The sequence below is a fragment of the Anguilla rostrata genome, chromosome 1 (genome assembly GCF_018555375.3).
Source record: "Anguilla rostrata isolate EN2019 chromosome 1, ASM1855537v3, whole genome shotgun sequence".
NCBI lineage: Eukaryota > Metazoa > Chordata > Actinopteri > Anguilliformes > Anguillidae > Anguilla > Anguilla rostrata.
Window position 1 is genome coordinate 56718738 of NC_057933.1, and position 21474 is coordinate 56740211.

At 45.1% G+C, this 21474-nt stretch overlaps 1 protein-coding gene across 2 annotated transcripts in view; it reads left to right on the forward strand.

The window, feature by feature from the left end:
• LOC135259394 (dolichyl-diphosphooligosaccharide--protein glycosyltransferase subunit STT3B-like) overlaps positions 1-12141 on the forward strand; it is a 106282-nt gene extending 94141 nt beyond the window's left edge. For both annotated transcript variants that reach the window (XM_064343780.1, XM_064343774.1), the window contains exons 6-16: positions 2379-2477; positions 2693-2839; positions 3806-3854; positions 4080-4234; positions 5960-6171; positions 7234-7421; positions 7540-7711; positions 8730-8903; positions 9036-9149; positions 10643-10855; positions 11258-12141. In XM_064343780.1, coding sequence (XP_064199850.1) covers positions 2379-2477; positions 2693-2839; positions 3806-3854; positions 4080-4234; positions 5960-6171; positions 7234-7421; positions 7540-7711; positions 8730-8903; positions 9036-9149; positions 10643-10855; positions 11258-11338 — 1604 coding nt within the window. In that variant the 3' untranslated portion in view covers positions 11339-12141. The remainder of the gene's footprint in view (positions 1-2378; positions 2478-2692; positions 2840-3805; positions 3855-4079; positions 4235-5959; positions 6172-7233; positions 7422-7539; positions 7712-8729; positions 8904-9035; positions 9150-10642; positions 10856-11257) is intronic.
• Positions 12142-21474: the final 9333 nt, after the last annotated feature.

The window sequence follows — 21474 nt, forward strand, 5'->3', positions numbered from 1 at the left end:
ACACACATACAGATGCTCATGCTAACCAATATGCATACATGTGTAAGTTTTTACAAATCAGATCTCACTGTTCTGATCTAATATGTCTCCGAGGGTTCTATCTGTACTCAGCCAAAATTTAATAAACCAATAACTGAGCTTTGTGCAAGAATTTGGTTCCCCTCTGAATCTGATTTGGTGAGAGTAAGTGGACTTCTGCAGTGGATCATGTGGGTTGCGAACTGACATTACTGAAACTTATTCATTTACTGAAGCTTGTTCATTAACCGCAACTTCTGATTACTTCAATTATTGTAGCTTCTTTAATTACTGAAGCTTCTTCAGTTAACATTCAGTTCATACCTACACAAACAGGAGAATGGGCACCATATAATGGCACCTTGTCACACATAGTTGTGGGGATAATAGTGTTTTTCTTACCATTTCACAACTCATTTTCCCCATCTTTTCTTCTTCAGACCTTTCAGACTGTATTAGGCGCTGTGCTGCGTTCAGTAAGTCACATGACATCCCAGACAGGTTGTAGTGAAACAGAATCACACTGAATGAAAATTCAACAGAAGTGCATCCAGTATTCATTCACATATAGCCTTTTTAACAAAGAATTCTATGCAACATGAGAGGCCGGTGAGGTCCCTTATGACAGATTTTTCACATTTATGTTATGTATTTTTGGCCGATGCTCTTGTCCGTCATAAACCAACTGGACTAATACGACTCATAACATTAAAGGCACCACAGCAGAATAATTGGTAATAATGAATTGAATTTATATAGTCATATATTTTTATATCATCTCCAAGCGTTTTACGGTGAGTTGGGGAGCTTGACCCATCCAGCACTAATGTGTAGCCCCCATCTGGGTGGTGCGCAGCAGCCATTTTGTCCCCGACTGCTCGCTACATATCAGCTCTGCAGCAGAGGGAGGTATTATTGAGGCAGTTAAACTGGAAGATCATTATGTGGCACGATGAGGGAACCAGGGTGAGGATGATAAGTATGTAATGTGCAGGCTAAGGCTAAGTACGTAATATGCAGGACTAAGAAAATGACATAAACCTCAATGGAGATGGGCAAGTATGACTGAAGCAGGAAGCAGAGGAGAGAAAAATAATTATTAGGGAGTTCAGGTATGTAGATGAGCAGCGCAGGAGAAATAGAGGTGCCTGTGTGCAATAAGGAAAACCCTGGAAGAATAAGGCTATAGCAGCATAGCTAGATGAGCTAGAATTAAAGGGTCAGCAGTCATGAGGGGAAGCCCTGAGACAAGAACATGTCTGGATCAACTTAACGCAGAGATAACATGCATGATCTAGAAACAGCACCCACAGCTCAGTTTACCTGGGATTGGCTTACCTCAGCCACCCAACCCTGTTCCTGAACCGTAGGATTGGCTAGAAAAGTAAGCTGAGATTTAAATATAGTCTGCACTCAGAACATGGACAGGCAGATTGTTCCATGGGACAGAAACACATCAGGAGAAGGCTCTGCAACCTGTATATCCATGCAGAGGCCAATAAGTGAAGCTGGTAGTCTTTCAGATGATATCCTATCCCATGAGTCATTGGGGAAACTGTCGAGGGGATGTGGAGAATGGGAAAAGTAGGCGAGGGGCTGAATGAGCTCTTAGTGCTGAGGAGACACAGACAGGACCTCAGAGATGGGTCTATGGCACATTACTGTGCCAGATGTGCAGGGGGCTCTCAGTAATGGCGTCAGATCAAACCCAGTGACAGGGAGTGTGCTGTGCCATGCCCCCAGCCCCCACCCCCCCTCACTACAGACCGCCTGGCACAGCCCCCCCGCCCTTCTGCACTTTTCAGGCTCCTGCCTGTGCGTCTTTCAGATGCCCTGTGTTTAAAGCATCCCACTAATTAGTCCCCACGCCGCTCCTTTCTGCAGGAGCTCTTTATTTGGCAGTGCCCCCATTGGCTGCTAGTTCAGCTGCAGCAGGCGAGTTCATCGAGTGCGAAAAGGCCCTGGAGTTTCACAGTGGATCAAAGTGTGGAACTTTATCTGTTCTTTATTTCCTGTGTTCCTTCAGATGTGCTCTGATCCCCCCTCTGAAAGCAGAGAGGATGCAGCTTGGCATGTTTAGTGCAGAGGGTTAGGGTAGGTCTGTAGGTTAGGGGTTGGGTTTCAGGTTAGGGTGTGCACTGGTAACTTCAGGCCCTTGACAAGTTACACAGGGCCAAGGAAGATTGTGCTACACATGAATGACCTCATCTGTTTTTATCCCAATGTGTGTAGTTTGTAATATTTGATTTCAATTTAAATTCCCCATTCTTTCTGTTCTGTTTTTCATTTTGGAGGTACGAGTTGGTTAAACAATATAAGGACCTTTAACTCTCCCTCATTCCGCCCCTTTCTTTCTCCAGCCTACAGCACTTTCTACATCGTGGGCCTGGTACTCTCCATGCAGATCCCTTTTGTGGGCTTCCAGCCAATCAGAACCAGCGAACACATGGCAGCGGCAGGTACAGTTGCTCTGAAGTTTATCCTGTTTATGGAGTTAAACTGAGCTTCTCCACAACAGCAGTTGCCCTTTGGGCATTTCAGCTTTAATGTTCAATGTGTATATTCAATGTGTAATCTGCCTCCACTTTCAAAATCCTCCAAGTGGCCGAGTAAATCTGTACTGTAACGGTTGTGTGTGTAGTAAAATGGCTGCCTAACTGTTGCCTCTGTACAGGTGTGTTTGCCCTGCTCCAGGCCTATGCTTTCCTGCAGTACCTGAAGGACCGGCTCACCAGGCAGGAGTTTCAGACCCTCTTCTTCCTTGGAGTGTCGCTGGCTGCTGGCGTAGTCTTCCTCACCGTCATATACCTGACTTACACAGGTCAGTCCGCACCTTCTCACATAAAAGTATAGTTATCTCTTCCGTACTATGTCTGGTAAAGCCTTACTGTCCTGGCGTGGCCTGGCCAGTAGGTCTCCATGGCAGGTGAAGGATGGACAGCGCGTCCCTGGACTGCAGTCTCTCGCTGCTGTCGCAGTGCTCTCACACCAGCCCCCGGTTCTCCGTCTCAGCCAACCTCTCGCCGGCAAGGTGCTGAAGCTCATTAGCGAATGCAGCCATGTTCTGCTGCAGCTTTGAAGCTGGTTTCATGAGCGCTGAAAGTCTTTGATGTAACCGTGCTCAGATTTACACGTGGGGCACCAGGGAGAGCCCAGATTCAGACCACAGCAGCTCCCAGCTCTCTCTGTCTGCCTGTGTTCCGGAGAGCCTGTCTATCACCCTGGACCTGCCAAGACAGTGTTATTTTCTGAAGGGCTGGAGTGAGACGCTGTTCTTCCTTCATGCGTAGAATAAATCTGTAGTCATTAATCAGTCCATACCAACAGTGCTTTAGTGTGATGGGCCTGAAACCTCATTAATGGATTCTAAGTGCTTTTTCTTTAACCTTTTTTCATGCTGCCTAGATAAGCCCAGTGAGGGAAAATGTTCATTTCCAGAAATGTATTACTTTAGCTTAAAGAGGTGAATGGAAAATAACACGCCAAAATGCATTGAGCTGGACAAAAGGACTGTGAAAGAGCATTGAGTTGTGTTTCAGCAGTGTATCGTTTATTTTTGTGGGCATGTGTACATCTGCATATTAATGCAGTTACTGCACTTGTAACCAGGGGTTTGCATGTTCAGATCCTAGGTGGCACAGTACCTTTTTGCCCTTTAACTGATAACAGTTTCTAACCTTGTAACAATGTGTAACAATGCAAGTAATGGGTGTACTATGCACCTGATGAGTGTTAACGGTTAACAGTGCTCTAACTGTGTGCTCATGCTGCTTTGTGTTTTATGTAGGTTACATCGCCCCCTGGAGTGGCCGGTTCTACTCGCTGTGGGACACTGGGTAAGACTGCATCTAGTTAATGCTCACGAAAATTATGTAGCACAGAGATCTTCATCCAGGGGCTCATGTGGATGTAGAGGGAATTTGAGATAAAGCTGAGTAGTCCTGGAATATATTGGAAATTTGTTTACCTTGTGTTTTTATCTGTATAATGTATTTGAAATGTGGGAACTCAGTTCCTCAGAGGTTCCTTTTTAATATTATCTCTGCCTCTCCGTGCCCTAGATACGCCAAGATCCACATTCCCATCATTGCCTCGGTGTCGGAGCACCAGCCCACCACCTGGGTCTCTTTTTTCTTTGACCTCCACATCCTCGTCTGCACCTTCCCAGCAGGCCTCTGGTTCTGCATCAAGAACGTCAACGACGAGCGCGTTTTCGGTGAGCGATCCGTCACGGGGTCACGGCTAAGGGCAGCGGGGGTGCGGCTGTGGGCAGACCACTCCAGCACTTGGGGACAACTTCAGTAAAGGCCATTTTAGGCCACGATAAAGCAGTTAAACTGCCTCACCGACATTAAATTACTCTAAAAACCCCTTAAAGGCACTTTACAGGTGTGATTCTGTCTGTTTTAGTGCAGTTGCTGCTCTTCGCTTTAATGGAGATTTCAGGTAATGGCTGCTTAGCACTGTTTGGTTAGTGCAGCTTTGCTGTGTTATTTTCCCTTTATCTGGAGTGCAGTCATTGTTGTGGCTGAATTTGCGCTCAAAGGTTGTAGTGAATGATCTGTCATTAGATGTGTATTTGAAATGCAAGGCGGAATCTACCTTTTGTCCGCTTCTAAGTAAATGGGCTGGTAGTAATTTACCGTGCGGATGTTGGTGAAAAGCTTTTAAAGAACAATTTATATGTTTTTGTATCTCGGCGTGCTACATAGCGATAGCGGCGTAACCCCTTCTGTTTTATCGACTCTTGTGAAGAGAAATAGTTGCACGTTTTCATTCCTCACCCGTCTAAATCAGGAGGAATGTCTGGTCATTCATCAGTATTTAATTAACCCAGCAGCACATCACAGGCCTGATTCGGCTTCTGCCCACGTCTTTGTAATAGGGAAGCGAAGCGGCCTTTGTCCACACTGTGTGTGGGTACGGTGTAGCAGAGAAAGTCACTAAGTCAGTAAGATGATTTCAAAGGATGACCTCATTTCACATTTGGGGTGTCCTTGGTCTCCATTCATAAATATATTTAGTTAAATTTTTGAAAGGCGTGCTTGCCTAACCAGGCTGTATGTACATATAAAAAGACATACAAAGCTGTGTGGGTTTTAGTGTAATGGTTCATTTATCAAACTTGAAGTGGATAAGGCCCTCGGAGTGCTGGGTTTGTCTCTAGCAGGGCGTTTCTGACTGCTCTGGGTCTTTATTGACTGTACAATAATGATGCCATTATTACTGGGTCCTGTTGAGTACGTGTCCCTGCTTTATACAACTGAGGTGAGGAAGTAAGGACATTCTCCGGACCCTGCAAGCAGATTTAAGGGCAGTTAAATGACTTTATTGAGAAGTAAAAACCATGTCAGCAGAGTACTCTCACATCAAAGTGCAATTCAGCAGGTCACCTTCCATTAATCCAAAATAAATGTTTCGGAGAACGTCCGCGCCAGATGGAACGAGGTAAACTTCTGCACGCCGTTAATGAGAGAACTCATTAACTGACACCCTTGAAGGGTTTTTGTGTCACTGCCTGTTTTGGGCATAATGATGACATTGTGGGGGGAAGTTTGTTTTGTTCAATAGCAATAAAAAGGGTCCTGTCACACGGGAGTGGGGTGATAGCGGCTCTGGCTTTGTTTCAGGAGGCCAGCGAGCCGTTCAGTGACTCTCCTTCATCACAAGTGCATTAGAGTAGTCCTTCAGGATGATGGGTTTTCTCAAGGTTCAGTGCTCCCTGACACCCTAAGCTGAACAGGACAGTGGTCTGTCATTGTTCCTGCTGTCGTATTAATAATGGCAAAACGATGCCTTACGAACGGCATAAAGTTCTTTCTGAACCTGAGGGGTGATCCAGGGTCAGCGTGCCCAGCCCTGGTGCTGCCCGTGCGAATGGCGGATTCTGATCCAGGATCAGTGCTTTGCAGCGCTAACCTCCCCTGTGCTCCTCCCGCAGTGGCGCTGTACGCCATCAGCGCGGTCTACTTCGCGGGCGTGATGGTGCGGCTCATGCTGACGCTGACGCCCGTCGTGTGCATGCTGTCGGCCATCGCCTTCTCCAACGTCTTCCAGCACTACCTGGGCGACGACCAGAAGAGGGAGAACCCGCCTGCTGAGGACAGCAGCGACGAGGACGACAAGAGGAACTCTGGAAACCTCTACGATAAGGTGAGGGGTTAGGCGTGGTTGCTATGACAGGGTGAGGGGTTAGGCGTGGTCACTATGAGAGAGTGAGAGGTTAGGTGTGGTCACTATGAAAGAGTGAGAGGTTAGGCATGGTTACTATGATGGGGTGAGAGGTTAGGGCGTGGAGTTGCGTTATGATGGGGTGAGGGGTTAAGTGTGGTCACTATGAGAGAGTGAGAGGTTAGGCGTGGTTACTATGATGGGGTGAAGGGTTAAGTGTGGTCACTATGAGAGAGTGAGAGGTTAGGCGTGGTTACTATGATGGGGTGAGGGGTTAAGTGTGGTCACTATGAAAGTAGAGATTAGGCATGGTCACTTAGAGCTGAGAGATTAGCATGGTTGCTATGATGGGGTGAGGGTTATGTGTGGTCACTATGAGAGAGTGAGAGGTTAGGTGTGGTCACTATGAAAGAGTGAGAGGTTAGGCATGGTTACTATGATGGGGTGAGAGGTTAGGTGTGGTCACTATGAAAGAGTGAGAGGTTAGGCATGGTTACTATGATGGGGTGAGGGGTTAAGTGTGGTCACTATGAGAGAGTGAGAGATTAGGCATGGTCACTATGAGAGAGTGAGAGATTAGGCATGGTTGCTATGATGGGGTGAGGGGTTAAGTGTGGTCACTATGAGAGAGTGAGAGGTTAGGCGTGGTCACTATGAGAGAGTGAGAGATTAGGCATGGTTGCTATGATGGGGTGAGGGGTTAAGTGTGGTCACTATGAGAGAGTGAGAGATTAGGCATGGTTTCTATGATGGGGTGAGGGGTTAAGTGTGGTCACTATGAGAGAGTGAGAGGTTAGGCGTGGTCACTATGAGAGAGTGAGAGATTAGGCGTGGTTGCTATGATGGGGTGAGGGGTTAAGTGTGGTCATTATAACCTAGCAGGCATACAAGTGTGCAACTTCAGTACTGTATTTCTTTTTCTCTTTCATACATGTCTTAGTATCCCCCCGCCCGCCCCTTTTCCGAAGTCCAGCCTCGGTGCATCCTCATACACCCCTAACCCCCTCCAGTGTTGCTTAAAGCAGGGTGTGTCTCCCCCTGCAGGCGGGGAAGGTTCGGAAGCACGTTTCTGAGCAGGAGAAGACCGAGGAGGGTCTGGGGCCCAACATTAAGAGCATCGTCACCATGCTGATGCTCATGCTGCTCATGATGTTCGCTGTGCACTGCACCTGGGTCACCAGCAACGCCTACTCCAGCCCCAGCGTGGTGCTGGCCTCCTACAACCACGATGGGTAAGAGACATACATACATGCATACACACACACACACACACACACACACACACACACCTACCCTTTTTTGTCAGGGTGTGTGTTATGGAGCTGATTGTGTGTGGTTGCTCTTCTCCAGAACACGCAACATCCTTGATGACTTCCGTGAGGCGTACTACTGGCTCCGGCAGAACACAGGCGAGCACGCGCGTGTCATGTCCTGGTGGGACTACGGCTATCAGATTGCCGGCATGGCCAACAGGACAACGCTGGTGGACAACAACACCTGGAACAACAGCCACATCGCACTGGTGAGACACATGGGCACCAGAAACTCCTCATTTCAAACCCACATTTGTCCTTTAAACACTGCACCTGCTCTTTTGAACTTTACAGTCAAACTTTACAGTTTTTAAACTTTACTGTGCTAGAGGAAATTCAGATAGAAGGAGGACAGCTAAAGAGGGTCAGGGGAGCCATGATAGACTTTGAAGAGGTGGGTCTTCAGTCTGCATCAGAAGGGCAGGGTTTCTGACTGCAGTGGGAAGCTCATTTTACCACCAGCTGGCCAGAACAGATGCTGTGGGACACATTGACCTGCCTAGAAGTTGCAGAGGGCCCTTTAGTTGCCCAGTTGGCTAGCACCAATTTTTGGAATTTGACACAGGCCAGTGGAGGAAGATGAGCAGGGCAGTGCCATGGCTGAGCCTCATTGCTCTACAGATGAGCTTCAGCAGACTGGATGAGAACACTGAAACATCTCCTTCAACCACCATGTGCTTTTATGTTTAACAAATCTAAAATCTATGCTCTGTAGTGTCAGGAGAGTAGCCTGGCTCTAGCTGAGGGGAAAGCCCTCTCTGCTCTCGTAATATCTGCTGTGTCCAGCAGACTGTAAAACATCATTTTTTTTATTCCAGCATTAAGCTGAGCTCGCCTGCTGCCATGACTGTCTGCAGTGTGAAAACCGCATAATGCCGGGCTTGCTTCCCCCAAGCCCTGTACCTTTGACATTTGCTAAAATGCCAGTAACATTTACCCTGATATTAAAACAGCTCGGCGAAAGGTTTAGGCAATATGAGCTGGCTGCCATGGCTCCTGGCAGCTATTCTGGCCCTGATGTGCACAGTGGGGCTGTGAAACTAGTTTTCATTTACACAATTCACTGGGGACTCTTACCTGTAAAAAAAAAAAAAAAGAATAATTTTCTGAAGGTTTGGATTAGAGAACAGCTCTGATTTGTTTATTATTTTGACAAAGCATTTACTGTTCCAGGGACTGCTGTTTACTAAGCTCACAGGATACGTTTCTTCTCCCTGTCTCTCTCAGGTGGGTAAGGCCATGTCGTCCAATGAGAGCGCAGCCTATGAGATCATGAAGAGCCTGGACGTGGACTATGTGCTTATCATCTTCGGGGGGGTGATTGGTTACTCCGGCGACGACATTAACAAGTTCCTGTGGATGGTGCGGATAGCAGAGGGGGAGCACCCCAAGGACATCCGAGTGAGAAGCCCCGCCCTCTTATACATTGCGGCTTTTACCCCTGGGCAGTGCAGGGATTTGCTGGCATACACCACGCTTAGCAATCAGTGGGCTTGGAGTTAATCCGTGTGTCTTCTGCCTCTCTGCTTCCAGGAAAGCGACTACTTCACTCCACAGGGAGAGTTTAGAGTGGACAAGGCTGGCTCCCCGACTCTGCTCAACTGCCTCATGTATAAGATGTCCTACTACCGCTTTGGTGAAATGCAGGTGAGCTCCTGCCCCTGTCCCGTTGGCAGCTTGCCACTGTACCACACTTATCATCTTCTGTTACAGCACATCTGCTGGCTGTGCTCACACAGGCCCTGCTCTGCAGGATTCATCTCCCTGACATTGTAACAGAGCTGTACCTGTGGTAGAAGCTGGCTGCTGTTTAGGCTCCAGGGTGTGGCGGCTCTTGTAGACTCATGACATCCAGGCAATTATGGCCATTAATATGGACTTAGTCCACCTTTTGCTGCTACAACAACCTCCACTCTTCTGGGAAGGCTTTATACTAGATGTTGGAGCATTGCTGCAGGGATTTGCTTCCATTCAGCCGGAAGGGCATTGGTGATTGGGCGATTAGGCCTGGCTCTCAGTTGGTCTCCAGTAGATCCCAAAGGTGTTGGATTGGGTTGAGGTCAGGTCTTTGTGCAGGCCAGTCAAGTTCTTCCACACTGATCTCGACAAAACTGTTTTTATATGGACCTCGCTGTGTGCCTGGGGGCATTGTCATGCTGAAACAGGAAAGGGCTTTCCCCCAAACTGTTGTCACAAAGTTGGAAGCACAGAATCGTCTAGAATGGATGGTAGATCTCCAGGAACTAAAGTATCTAGCTCATGAAAAACAGCCCCAGACCAAGGGGTGTCCACATACTTTTGGTCATGTAGTGTATGTACTGCATGTCTATAGGAAGCATTAAAGACTGGGCCTTTTAATCACATGGATTTACAGTGAAGTTGGAGACTGCAGTAACCTCAATATTCCATCACACTGTTAATGTTACAAAGAAAGTTAATGCTAATGACTGGAGTGATTGGTTCTGAATCTATATTCTGAACATAGTTTGGTTTGGTGGCAGTGCTTTGGTCAGCAGTAAAGGTTGTAGTGCAGGTCTTTTTCAGGCATATTCCTGTAGTAATTGTTTGAATGGATTTTTAAATGTCAATTTAAATGAGAGCTGGATGTAGCACTGAAAGTGTGTAAGTTCATAAAAGTGCTCTTAGGCTTTGGTCTGTATGTCTTATTTTTATTTGTTTTGTTTTATACTAATGAAGTTATTAGAATTTTTTTATAAAGGTTGTAGGCAGAAAGTGTGTATGGATGATATCCTATTCTGATCTCCATCACTCTGCTCTCTTGCATTGTATTTTTAAAAATGGAACAAAATGCTGTTTTTAAGAAACCATGGAAGTGTACATTATGTTTAACTGGGAGCCTAATTAATAATACTGAATGTTTCATTTTTAAATGTCTTCCAGTTAGTAGGCTACAGTTAGTAGGCTACATAGAAATAAAATGGCTCCAGATAGAAAGGGTATGAGCTCTACAATTTGCACAGTTGCTTAGCGATTGTTTTTGCCCTCCCTCAATAATACTGTTGACTGTGATGATTTGGCTCAGGATAATTGAATGTTATAATCATGGCAGCCCTAGAGATGGGTGTACTCCATGCACATTCTCCTGTGCACTAATGCCCTCCCCCAACCGTTCCTCATAGCTGGACTTCCGGACGCCGCCCGGATTCGATCGGACCCGAAACGCGGAGATCGGGAACAAGGACATCCATTTCCGGCACCTGGAAGAGGCCTTCACCTCAGAGCACTGGCTGGTGCGCATCTACAAGGTGAAGAAGCTGGAGAACCGCCTGGCCCTGGACCACAAACCCCGCGTCTCCAACATCGTCCCCAAACACAAGTACACCTCCAAAAAGGTACGGCGTCCTTCTCCCTCTCCGTCCCCATCTCTCGGTCCCCATCTCCTCCCTCGCTCTCTCTCCTCCTCCGATGTCCCCTCAGGGACTGTTCAGGAGGCACTGAGTAATACGTCAAGCGTCGCTTTTTGAAGTTGACTGAGGATGTAATTGAGTGCTGCTGAAAATGGAGGCTGAATTAGCATATTTCCGTTCATTTGTAAAATTGAAAGGTATTATCAGCACTGCCTTCAGGTCGGGTCTTCGCTTCAGCGGCGTGTTTTTAATAACGGTCATTTCCTTTTGCTCTCTAATGTAGTCGCGAGAGACGATTTAAATGAGTGTTTTAGTGTAAATTCAGAAGATGGTGAATGTCCTGGAAGAGAATGTCATTTTTTTCTCTCTCTTTCTCTCTCAATTCAGACTGCGAAGAGGAAGCGTGGATATATTAAGAATAAACTGGTCCTAAAGAAAGGAAAGAAGCTCAACAAGAAGTCCGTTTAATTGTTAACAAAGACGGGGGAAGTTGAAATGCAAAAAAAATAAAAAAAACTGAGGGGGAGGGGGAACGGAAAGGGAAATGCAACGAGAAAAATTTGAAGAATAAATCAAACACCAATTAAGAACAAACCGCCTACATTTAGATTGTCAGGAAAGCCCCCTGATGGTCTTTGCCTTGGTCATGTGACCTGTGGTCTTTTGACGGCCCCAGTAAGGACGGGGCAGCCGTGTCCTGTTCTGCTCCTCAGCCAGCTCCCCGTGTGGGGTGGGTGGGGGAGCTCTCTAGGTTTTAAGGCCTTTGTCTTGCTCTTTACTGTTTTTGTACTTGAATGTTGGCAAGGCAAGAACACTGCTCCACCGAGAGCTGGCAGCAGGTATTTTTGTGGTACATATATTATCATCCCGTAACAACTCGGCACTGAGGGGGAAATGTGATGATGTGGTGAGCCAGGGAGTCATGACACCAAAGAAGCCCTCTGCTCCAGGTCTGTGATACATGATGACTTGTTACCTTTAAAAGAAAAAAAAAAAAAAGAATGGGGAAGGGGGTGGGTTGGGGGGGCAGTGAAATGAATGGGAGGGTCTCTGCTCAAAGGGGCTTATTGCTCCTGAAGTTTGTACAGACTATATGGAGGATGACTTCCAAACACGCAGAACTGTTCTGTATTCCTGGGTTATTTTAGACTGGTTTGTATTCACAACAAACATATTGTTTCAAAACTTTAAAAAAAATCCAATGTGTAAATATGATATGTAAAGGAATTGCCTAAAAGGATTCTTTAATATATCTTGGATTATTGTGGTGATTTAAAGTGTTTTTTCTTTTTTTATATAAGAACCGATGATTTGAAGAAATTGTTGAATGCAATAATTTTTATTTGGCAAGATGTAAAGGTCATAGATTCATGAAGAATATGATTTTATTTTGGGGTTGTTTTTTTTTTTGCCTCATCACGTTCTCTGCTGCTTGATAAAAATTAAATCATATTTGGAGTAATATGACACGACAGATTAAGTAATATGAGAGATGATGGTTATGACAGATATATATATAAGATTAATGTTTATGAATCACTAGCCATTTGTCAGATCCTGGAAGATGACAAGTCTGTTGGTTTTTGAATGAGAGGTTATGGAGTATTATAAACTGTCGATTACGGAGTGTCACATTATGGATTATGGAATATGACAGATTGTGGGTTAGAGGTGTCCCTCCATGAAGACGCTGTTCTTACACGTGCATCAGAGATTTGAGACTCATTACCAGGAGCTGATCCTCACAGCTGATCTGTCTGTATCACACTGATCTTTCTCAGTCTTTCCCTTTGATCCCTGTCTTTCTCTTTCCTCTGAGAGACCCACAGCAGTCTGCAGAGATCCTGTGTGTATTTTTGTGTACGTGTTTATGTACGTTTGTGTGCGTGTGCATGTACCTGTGTGCGCGCAGGTGTGTGCGTATGTGCATGCATGCAAGTGCACGCATGTCTATGTATGTGCGTGTGTATATTCACACGTTTATGTGCGTGCCTGCCTGTGTGCGTGCTTTTTCTTTTTTCTCCTTTATTTTTTAAAGGTGACCAGGTAACAATCCATAACTGCGCACTGAACAGGGCTTTTCATCACAACCATTTGTTTGATATGTTCGGTGTTACTTTGCTGGTGTAATTTGTTTGAGATTTTAGTGAAAAGGTGTTTTTTTATGGGTGCTATACCATGAGGCCCATGACACTATCAGAACAGGCAGCCCATCCCAGAATGTCATATCCATGTGCTCCATGTATTTATAATCAGGGTCCTCAGCTCTGTCAGCCTGGTATTCTACAGGTAATGGTTTTATTTCATAACTCTTTAATAAAACCACATTGATTGTTCAGCGACACATTGAGCAACATCAGAAACCTGCATAAGCTGTGCTGTGGATCCCTGATTTATGTGAATGACGAGGAGGCAAATGGGAGACACTATCCTATCACAAAATGCCATTTTTACATGCCGTTTTCCCAACCCAGTGTGTTTATCTCATAACTACAGAAAAGGATGGAAGTCATACATTGTGTGATTAAAAGGATAAATGAAATGGTTTTAGGTTCCACCACACGAAGAAGAGGTGGAAGGTATATAATTCTTTTATGTTCGGCCCTCTGTCCTTCCTCTCTGCACATCGACATGAACGGATCCTCTTCCTCATCAAAACAGGAGACTACAAGATCCCGCTTTCTCTGCCCTGCTCCCTGTGCGTTTCCCAGGAGCCGTTTCCATCTCCTGCTCCCCACACAGCCGAGTTCCCTTTCTACATCCCTGACTCCTGCCGAAAGAAACGCGTCGAGTTAATGAAAGAAAAGCGCGGTTTTAAGTGTCCTCCGTTCTCATGCCGCTGCGAACGCAGCTGTAAGCCGCCCACAAGCCAGCTGGCTGCGGCAGAGAAAGGCTGTTAGGGTGTTTTTGGAGAGATGCCATATGTCTCCTGCACGTCAGGAATGAAAAAATCTCACTGAAAAGAGAAAGAATAATGAACATATCACCTGCCAAATGTTTATTTTGTGTGTGTGTGTGTGTGTGTGGATATTTAATGTTGGGATTGGGTTTGAACTGCTTACACTAAAGGCCAATTTACCATGTGTCTGTGGCGTTCCACTGGTTATATCTCATATAAAACAATGGTAGGACATGCACTGTAGGGTAGCCGATGGGATATTTTGCTTTCTGTTTTTATTCATTGAAGGGATAAAACTGCAAGGGCCTCATTTGAATGGACTCTTTGGCTCTGGTCCTGATTTTGAAGATCTAGGTATGTGGAACGGAAGTGACAGGGCCATAACCAGTTGTGTTTACATCCATAAAATCTGAGGAAAGATACTTGCCTTTTAGGTAGCTGTTAAAAACAAACACCAGGTGGCAGTATTGCCTGTCAAATAGTTTTTTTCTATGGAAGAACAATATTGCTATTAGATTTCTCTCTGTCAATACTAGCAAATATCGCATAATATGAGAAAGTTATTGTGGGGTGGCGCTGACATCGTGGCAGGCGTTCGACAGTAAATTCTGATTTATTGTATGCTTTTAGCCATTTAAGATGCGTTCGCTTGTATGCTGGAAGGATCCTTGAAGCTAACCCTAACCCTAACCCTCACCCTCACCCTAACCCTAGCCCTAACCCTAACCCTAACCCCAACCGTAGCTCTAACCCTAACCCTAGCCCTAACCCTAACCTTAGCCCTAGCCCTAGCCCTAGCCCTAGCCCTGGCCCTAACCCTAACTTTAGAAATAATAATATAACAAATCAATAACTTAGGTTTAATAAACCGTTTTAAATGGTCAATATAGAACAAACCCCCTGCCCGCTCACCCTCCAAGTCCTTAGACTGTAGTATGGAGATTGAACATGTGAGTATAATGCCCAGTCAGGCATTGAGAATGACCAGCGCAATCTCGTGGTAATCATTCGCTGTTTACTCGACCCATGTTCATCCTCCCGTCAAATGGTTAATTAAACTATAAAAGATAACAGTCTACAAAAAACTATAACCTTATAAATAATATAACAAAGCAATAATTTAATCTTTATAAACCGTTTTTAATAGTCAATATAGAACAAACCCCCTGCCCGCTCGCCCCCCAAGTCCTTAGAATGTAGTATGGAGATTGAACATGTGAGTATAATGCCCAGTCAGGCATTGAGAATGACCAGCGCAATCTCGCGGTAATCATTCGCCGTTTACTCGACCCATGTTCATCCTCCCGTTAAATGAATAATTAAACCATGATATTTAACAAAGTATTTATCAGTAATTCAGCAAATCAATATAAACTATTTATAAAATCTATTTTATAAAGTTAATAGAAATAAACATCTTCACCCGCTCGCCCTCCAACTACTTAAACTGTAGCATGGAGGTTGAACGGGTGAGTACAATGCCCAATCAGGCATTTAGTGACCAGCGCAATCTCGCTGCTCATTCTCTGTTTACTCTCCCTATGTTCATCCTCCCGTTAAATGGTTAATCAAACCATAATATTTAACGGAGTCATAAAATTATATACATGGTAGCATAGAGGTTGACTGGTGAAGTGCAGTGTCCAGTCGGGTGTCTTATCGTCCGGTCTGCCACTCATCCGTTCGTCCGTCGGTTCGTGCCTTTGAGTCGGTTTGTCTGGTCGCATGCTCGGCCATTCACCCGTCCAATTGCCCGCCTGTTCGGTCGATCGGTTGTTTGTGCTTTCGGCCGTTCACCTACCTCCATTCGATTGCTCGGCTGTTCGATTGTCCGTTCATTCGTTCGTCGGTCCGGGCTTTTGAGAGCGTTCGTCTGGTTGCCATGACCATGCGTTCGTGCAATCGCCCGGCCGCTCGTTCCTTCGATCGGTCTTTCGCCGGCTCGTGCGTTCGTTGGGGGAACTATGTGGACATCTGGAACGTGGCCGACGCAATCTCGCGGCTCATGGTTCCTATTGTGCTCACCATAATCACCCTCTCGTTAAAACATAAAATCGTGTACGTGGTAGCATGGATGTGGACTGGTCGAGTATGTTGGCCAGGGACAACGGAAAGTAACAGCGCAATCTCGCTGTGAAAAACTCCTCTTTTGCTCACTAGAACATACTACCGTTAAATTAGCAAACCTTCATTCCGGATTATAGCCAGGATTGAGAGTTGTGCTCGACAAACGTAGGCCCGTGCATGCCCTTGGTCTCCCCCGACCAACCACGCAGTCTATGTACTGTGATGGGGGGAGCCATTGTCCTAAGAAGTCCTAAGAAGTCCTAAGTCCGAAGTCCGAAAAGTGTCCACACTTCCTAAGTCCTATGTCCGAAGTCCGAAAAGTGTCCACACTTCCTAAGTCCTATCTCCTAAGTCCTATCTCCTAAGTCCTATCTCCTAAGTCCGAAAAGTGTCCACACTTCCTAACTCCTAAGTCCTATGTTCTAAGTCCGAAGTGTCCACACTTCCTAACTCCTAAGTCCTATGTCCTATATCCTAAGTCCTATGTCCTATATCCTAAGTCCTATGTCCTATCTCCTAAGTCCTATGTCCTAAGTCCTATCTCCTAAGTCCTATCTCCTAAGTCCACTCCTATGTCCTAGTCCTAAGTCCGAAGTGTCCACATTCCTATTCCTAAGTCCTATGTCCTAAGTCCTATTCCTAGTCTATGTCCAGTCCTAAGTCATGTCCAAGTCCTATCTCCTAAGTCCTATGTCTATCTCCTAAGTCCTATCTAAGTCCTATTCCTAAGTCCTATGTCCATCTCCTAAGTCTATGTCTAATCCTAATCCTAAGTCCTATGTCCACTATCCTAAGTCCTAGTGTCCTATCTATCTAGTCCTATTCCTAAGTCCTATGTCCTAGTCCTATCTCTAACCAAATGTCCTATCTTCCATGTCCTATGTCTAATTCCATATGTCCCATTCCTATGTCCTATGTCCTAAGTCCGAAAAGTGTCCACACTTCCTATGTCCGAAGTCCGAAAAGTGTCCACACTTCCTAAGTCCTATGTCCTAAGTCCTATCTCCTAAGTCCGAAAAGTGTCCACACTTCCTATGTCCTAAGTCCGAAGTGTCCACACTTCCTATGTCCTAGTCCTAAGTCCGAAAAGTGTCCACACTTCCTAGTCCAAGTCCATGTCCAACTTCTCGAAGTCCGAAGGTCACACTTCCTATTCAAGTCCTAGTCAATAGTGTCCAATTCCTATGTCCTATTCCTAAGAGGTCCATTCTAGTCCTATCTAGTCCGAAGTCCTTCTATCCTAAGTCCAATTCCTAGCTAGTCCTAGTCCTATTTCCCAATCCTATGTCCTAAGTCTGAGTCCTGTCATCCTCTAAGTCCTATGTCCTAACCATGTCCACCTTCCTATGTCCTATGTCCTATGTCCAACAAGTGTCCACACTTCCTATCCTATGTCCTAGTCCTAGTCCTAAGTCCGAAAGTGTCCACACTTCCTATCCTAGTCCTATGTCCAATCTAGTCCTAAGTCACATGTCCTAACTCCTAATCCATGTCCATATCCTAAGTCCTATGTCCTATTCCTAAGTCCTAGTCCTATTCCTAAGTCCAATGTCCATCTATCTCTCAGTCCTATGTCCATTCCTAGTCCAAGTCCTATGTCCTACCTTCCTAAGTCCTATGTCCTAGTCCTAGTCCTAAGTCCAAAAGTGTCCACATTCCTAATCCTAGTCCTACAAGTCCATCCTAAGTCCTATGTCCTATCCTAGTCCAATGTCCAATTCCTATTCCTCCTAAGTCCTATGTCCTAAGTCCATCCTAGTCATCTAAGTCCTATCTCCTAAGTCTATGTCATCCTAAGTCCATGTCCACATCCTATGTCCTAAGTCCTAAGTCCTATCTCCTAAGTCCTATGTCCACTCCTAGTCTATGTCCTAAGCCTATCTCCTAAGTCCTAGTCCTAAGTCCGAAAGTGTCCACACTTCCTAAGTCCTATGTCCTAAGTCCTATGTCCTAATCGGTCCATTCCTAGTCCATTCTAAGTCCTAAGTCCGAAAAGTGTCCACACTCCTATCCAAGTCCATGTCCCATTCATGTCCTAAGTCCACCAAGTCCACATTCCTATCTTCTAAGTCCGAAGTCCACTCCTAAGTCCTATGATCCATCTCCTATGTCCTAAGTCCGATGTCCAATTCCTAGTCCTAAGTCCATATCCTAGTCCTAAGTGTCCATCTCCTAAGTCCTAGTCCTGTCTAAGTCTATATCCTATGTCCTAAGTCACATGTCCTATCCTAAGTCCTAAGTCCGAAAGTGTCCCACTTCCTATCGTTCTAAGTCCTAAGTCATGTCCTTCCTAAGTCCGAAAAGTGTCCACACTTCCTAGTCCAAGTCCTAGTCCTATCTCTAAGTCCTATGTCCTAAGTCCTATCCTATCCAAGTCCTATGCTAGTCCTATCACACTTAGTCCTATGTCCAATCCTAATGTCCTATCTATGTCCAAGTGTCCTATGTCCTAAGTCCTAAGTCCAAGTGTCACCTAGTCCTATGTCCTATGTCCAATATGTCCTAGTCCTATGTCCTAAGTCCGAAAGTGTCCATTCCTATCCAAGTCCGAAGTGTCCACATTCCTAAGTCCTAGTCCTAGTCCTATTCCTAGTCCTAAGTCCAATGTCCAATGTCCTATGTCACCTAGTCCTAAGTCCGAAGTGTCCACACTTCTATGTCCTATTAAGTATCCTAAGTCCAAAGTGTCCACACTTCCTAGTCCTAGTCCAAGTCCAGTTCCACCATGTCCTATTCCAAGTCCGAAGTGTCCACATTCCTATGTCCTAAGTCCGAAGTGTCACACTCAGTCCAAGTCCAAGGTCCACACTTCCTAGTCCTATGTCCTAAGTCAATGTCCAAGTCCTATTCTAAGTCCATGTCATCTACCCAGTCCTAAGTCCGAATGTCCACATTCCTATGTCCTAAGTCATGTCCAAGTCCTAAGTCGAAAATGTCCACACTTCCTAAGTCCTAAGTCCTAGTCCTATCCAAGTCATTCCTATGTCCTATGTCCTAAGTCCATCCCACTCCTAGTCCTATGTCTAATCCTATGTCCATCTCCTAAGTCCATTCCTATAAGTCCTATCTCCTATGTCCTAGTCTATGTCCACTTGTCCAATCCTAGTCCTAATGTCCATCCTATGTCCTAAGTCCTGTCGAGTGTCCATTCCTAGTCCTAGTCCAATGTCCACTCCTATGTCTAAGTCCTATCAAGTGTCCTACCTTCCTAAGTCCTATGTCCTAAGTCCGAAAGTGTCCACATTCCTAGTCCTATGTCCAAGTCCATCTCCTAAGTCCGAGTAAGCCACACTTCCTAAGTCCTATGTCCTAAGTCCTATCTCCTAAGTCCGAAAAGTGTCCACACTTCCTATGTCCTATGTCCTAAGTCCGAAAAGTGTCCACACTTCCTATGTCCTATGTCCTAAGTCCGAAAAGTGTCCACACTTCCTATGTCCTATGTCCGAAGTCCGAAAAGTGTCCACACTTCCTATGTCCGAAGTCCGAAAAGTGTCCACACTTCCTATGTCCGAAGTCCGAAAAGTGTCCACACTTCCTAAGTCCTATGTCCTAAGTCCTATGTCCTAAGTGTCCTAAGTCCTAAGTGTCCACACTTCCTAAGTGTCCTAAGTCCTAAGTCCTAAGTGTCCACACTTCCTAAGAGTCCTAAGTCCTAAATGTCCACACTTCCTAAGTGTCCTAAGTCCTAAGTGTCCTATGTCCTAAGTGTCCTAAGTCCTATGTCCTAAGTGTCCACACTCCCAAAGTGTCCTAAGTCCTAAGTGTCCACACTTCCTAAGTGTCCTAAGTCCTAAGTGTCCACACTTCCTAAGTCCTACATGTCCACACTTCCTAAATGTCCTAAGTCCTAAGTGTCCACACTTCCTAAGTGTCCGAAGTCCTAAGTGTCCACACTTCCTAAGTGTCCTAAGTCCTATGTCCTAAGTGTCCACACTTCCTAAGTGTCCTAAGTGTCCACACTTCCTAAGTGTCCACACTTCCTAAGTGTCCACACTTCCTAAGTGTCCTATGTCCTATGTCCTAAGTGTCCACACTCCCAAAGTGTCCTAAGTCCTAAGTGTCCACACTTCCTAAGTGTCCTAAGTCCTAAGTGTCCACACTTCCTAAGTGTCCTAAGTCCTAAGTGTCCACACTTCCTAAGTGTCCGAAGTCCTAAGTGTCCACACTTCCTAAGTGTCCTAAGTCCTATGTCCTATGTCCTAAGTGTCCACACTTCCTAAGTGTCCTAAGTGTCCACACTTCCTAAGTGTCCTATGTCCTAAGTGTCCTAAGTCCTATGTCCTAAGTGTCCACACTTCCTTAGTGTCCTAAGTCCTAAAAGTCCACACTTCCTAAGTGTCCTAAGTCCTAAAAGTCCACACTTCCTAAGTGTCCTAAGTCCTAAGTCCTAAAAGTCCACACTTCCTAAGTGTCCTAAGTCCCCTAAAGGTCCACACTTCCTAAGTGTCCTAAGTCCCCTAAAGGTCCACACTTCCTAACTGTCCTAAGTCCCCTAAAGGTCCAAACTTCCTAAGTGTCCTATGTCCCCTAAAGGTCCACACTTCCTAAGTGTCCTAAAGGTATTTGTATTTCTCTAGAAAACATTATCAATACCTCAAGCCAAGCATAAAACACAAATTGCAGAATACCTGCAGTGATACAAACTTGGTGTTAATGCCACTGTCACAGAATGTCACTTTTCTGTGATCCTCCTACCATGGTTGAACCATACCCTTGTGATTGCAATATAATGCCTCACACAAGGGTGCATTCACCTGATATGTGACTGGGATGTTGTGGAAATGCCTCTGAATTGTACACACTAGGCCTATATAAGTCATTTACAAAAATGTTTTTGGGAAATGATCTTAAAATTATGTTTATTTTTATGTCTGAGCTTACGCTTTATTTATAAAAATAAATAAAAATAACTGCGCTTACATTGTTTTTAAGAGGCATATCTGTGTTATGCACCTGTGATATACAAGTTTGAAATGAAGGTGCTTTACCATTACCCCTTCTCATGAATGCAGCCAATAACAGCCATTTTCCTCTAAATAAGGCTGCATTTCAACATTGCTCGCAATCTTCATGCCTAAAATTGATGATCAAATGAATGTTATTCTGACAACGTGAACACAACCCACTTCGGGGATTCGCGTGCAGCCTTCAAACGTGGAGTAGCTCCACATAACCAGCAGGTGGTTGACTTGCGTCTGGTATAAACTTTGCATAGCAATACGATCATATCCATGTCAAAGTGGAATTTTTATAAATGCTTGGTCAGTTTTCTGCATAAACCACTATTTAAGATACAATTTGATTGTAAGACCGTTTTATAAACGAGGCCCCTGGATGTGTGCTTTTTTATTTATTTTTACACAGACAGTCAAGGATAAGACTCTATCCTGTATGGGCAGTGGCTGGCATCTCATCCCAGGTAACCCAAGCACCATCAGTGGATGCAGCTTCTGCAGAGCAGCACACATTGTTTTAAATAAAGGAAAGGATATCTATACAGCAACTGTATTAAAGGTGGATTTCTGTATATGTGGAAACCTGTTATTCTCTTTAAAAAAGGTTGTCTGAGGCTTATAGGGCTGTTCTTGTGTCAACATATGTATAAAACAAATGTTTTTACAAAAAAAGGCCAGCCGGA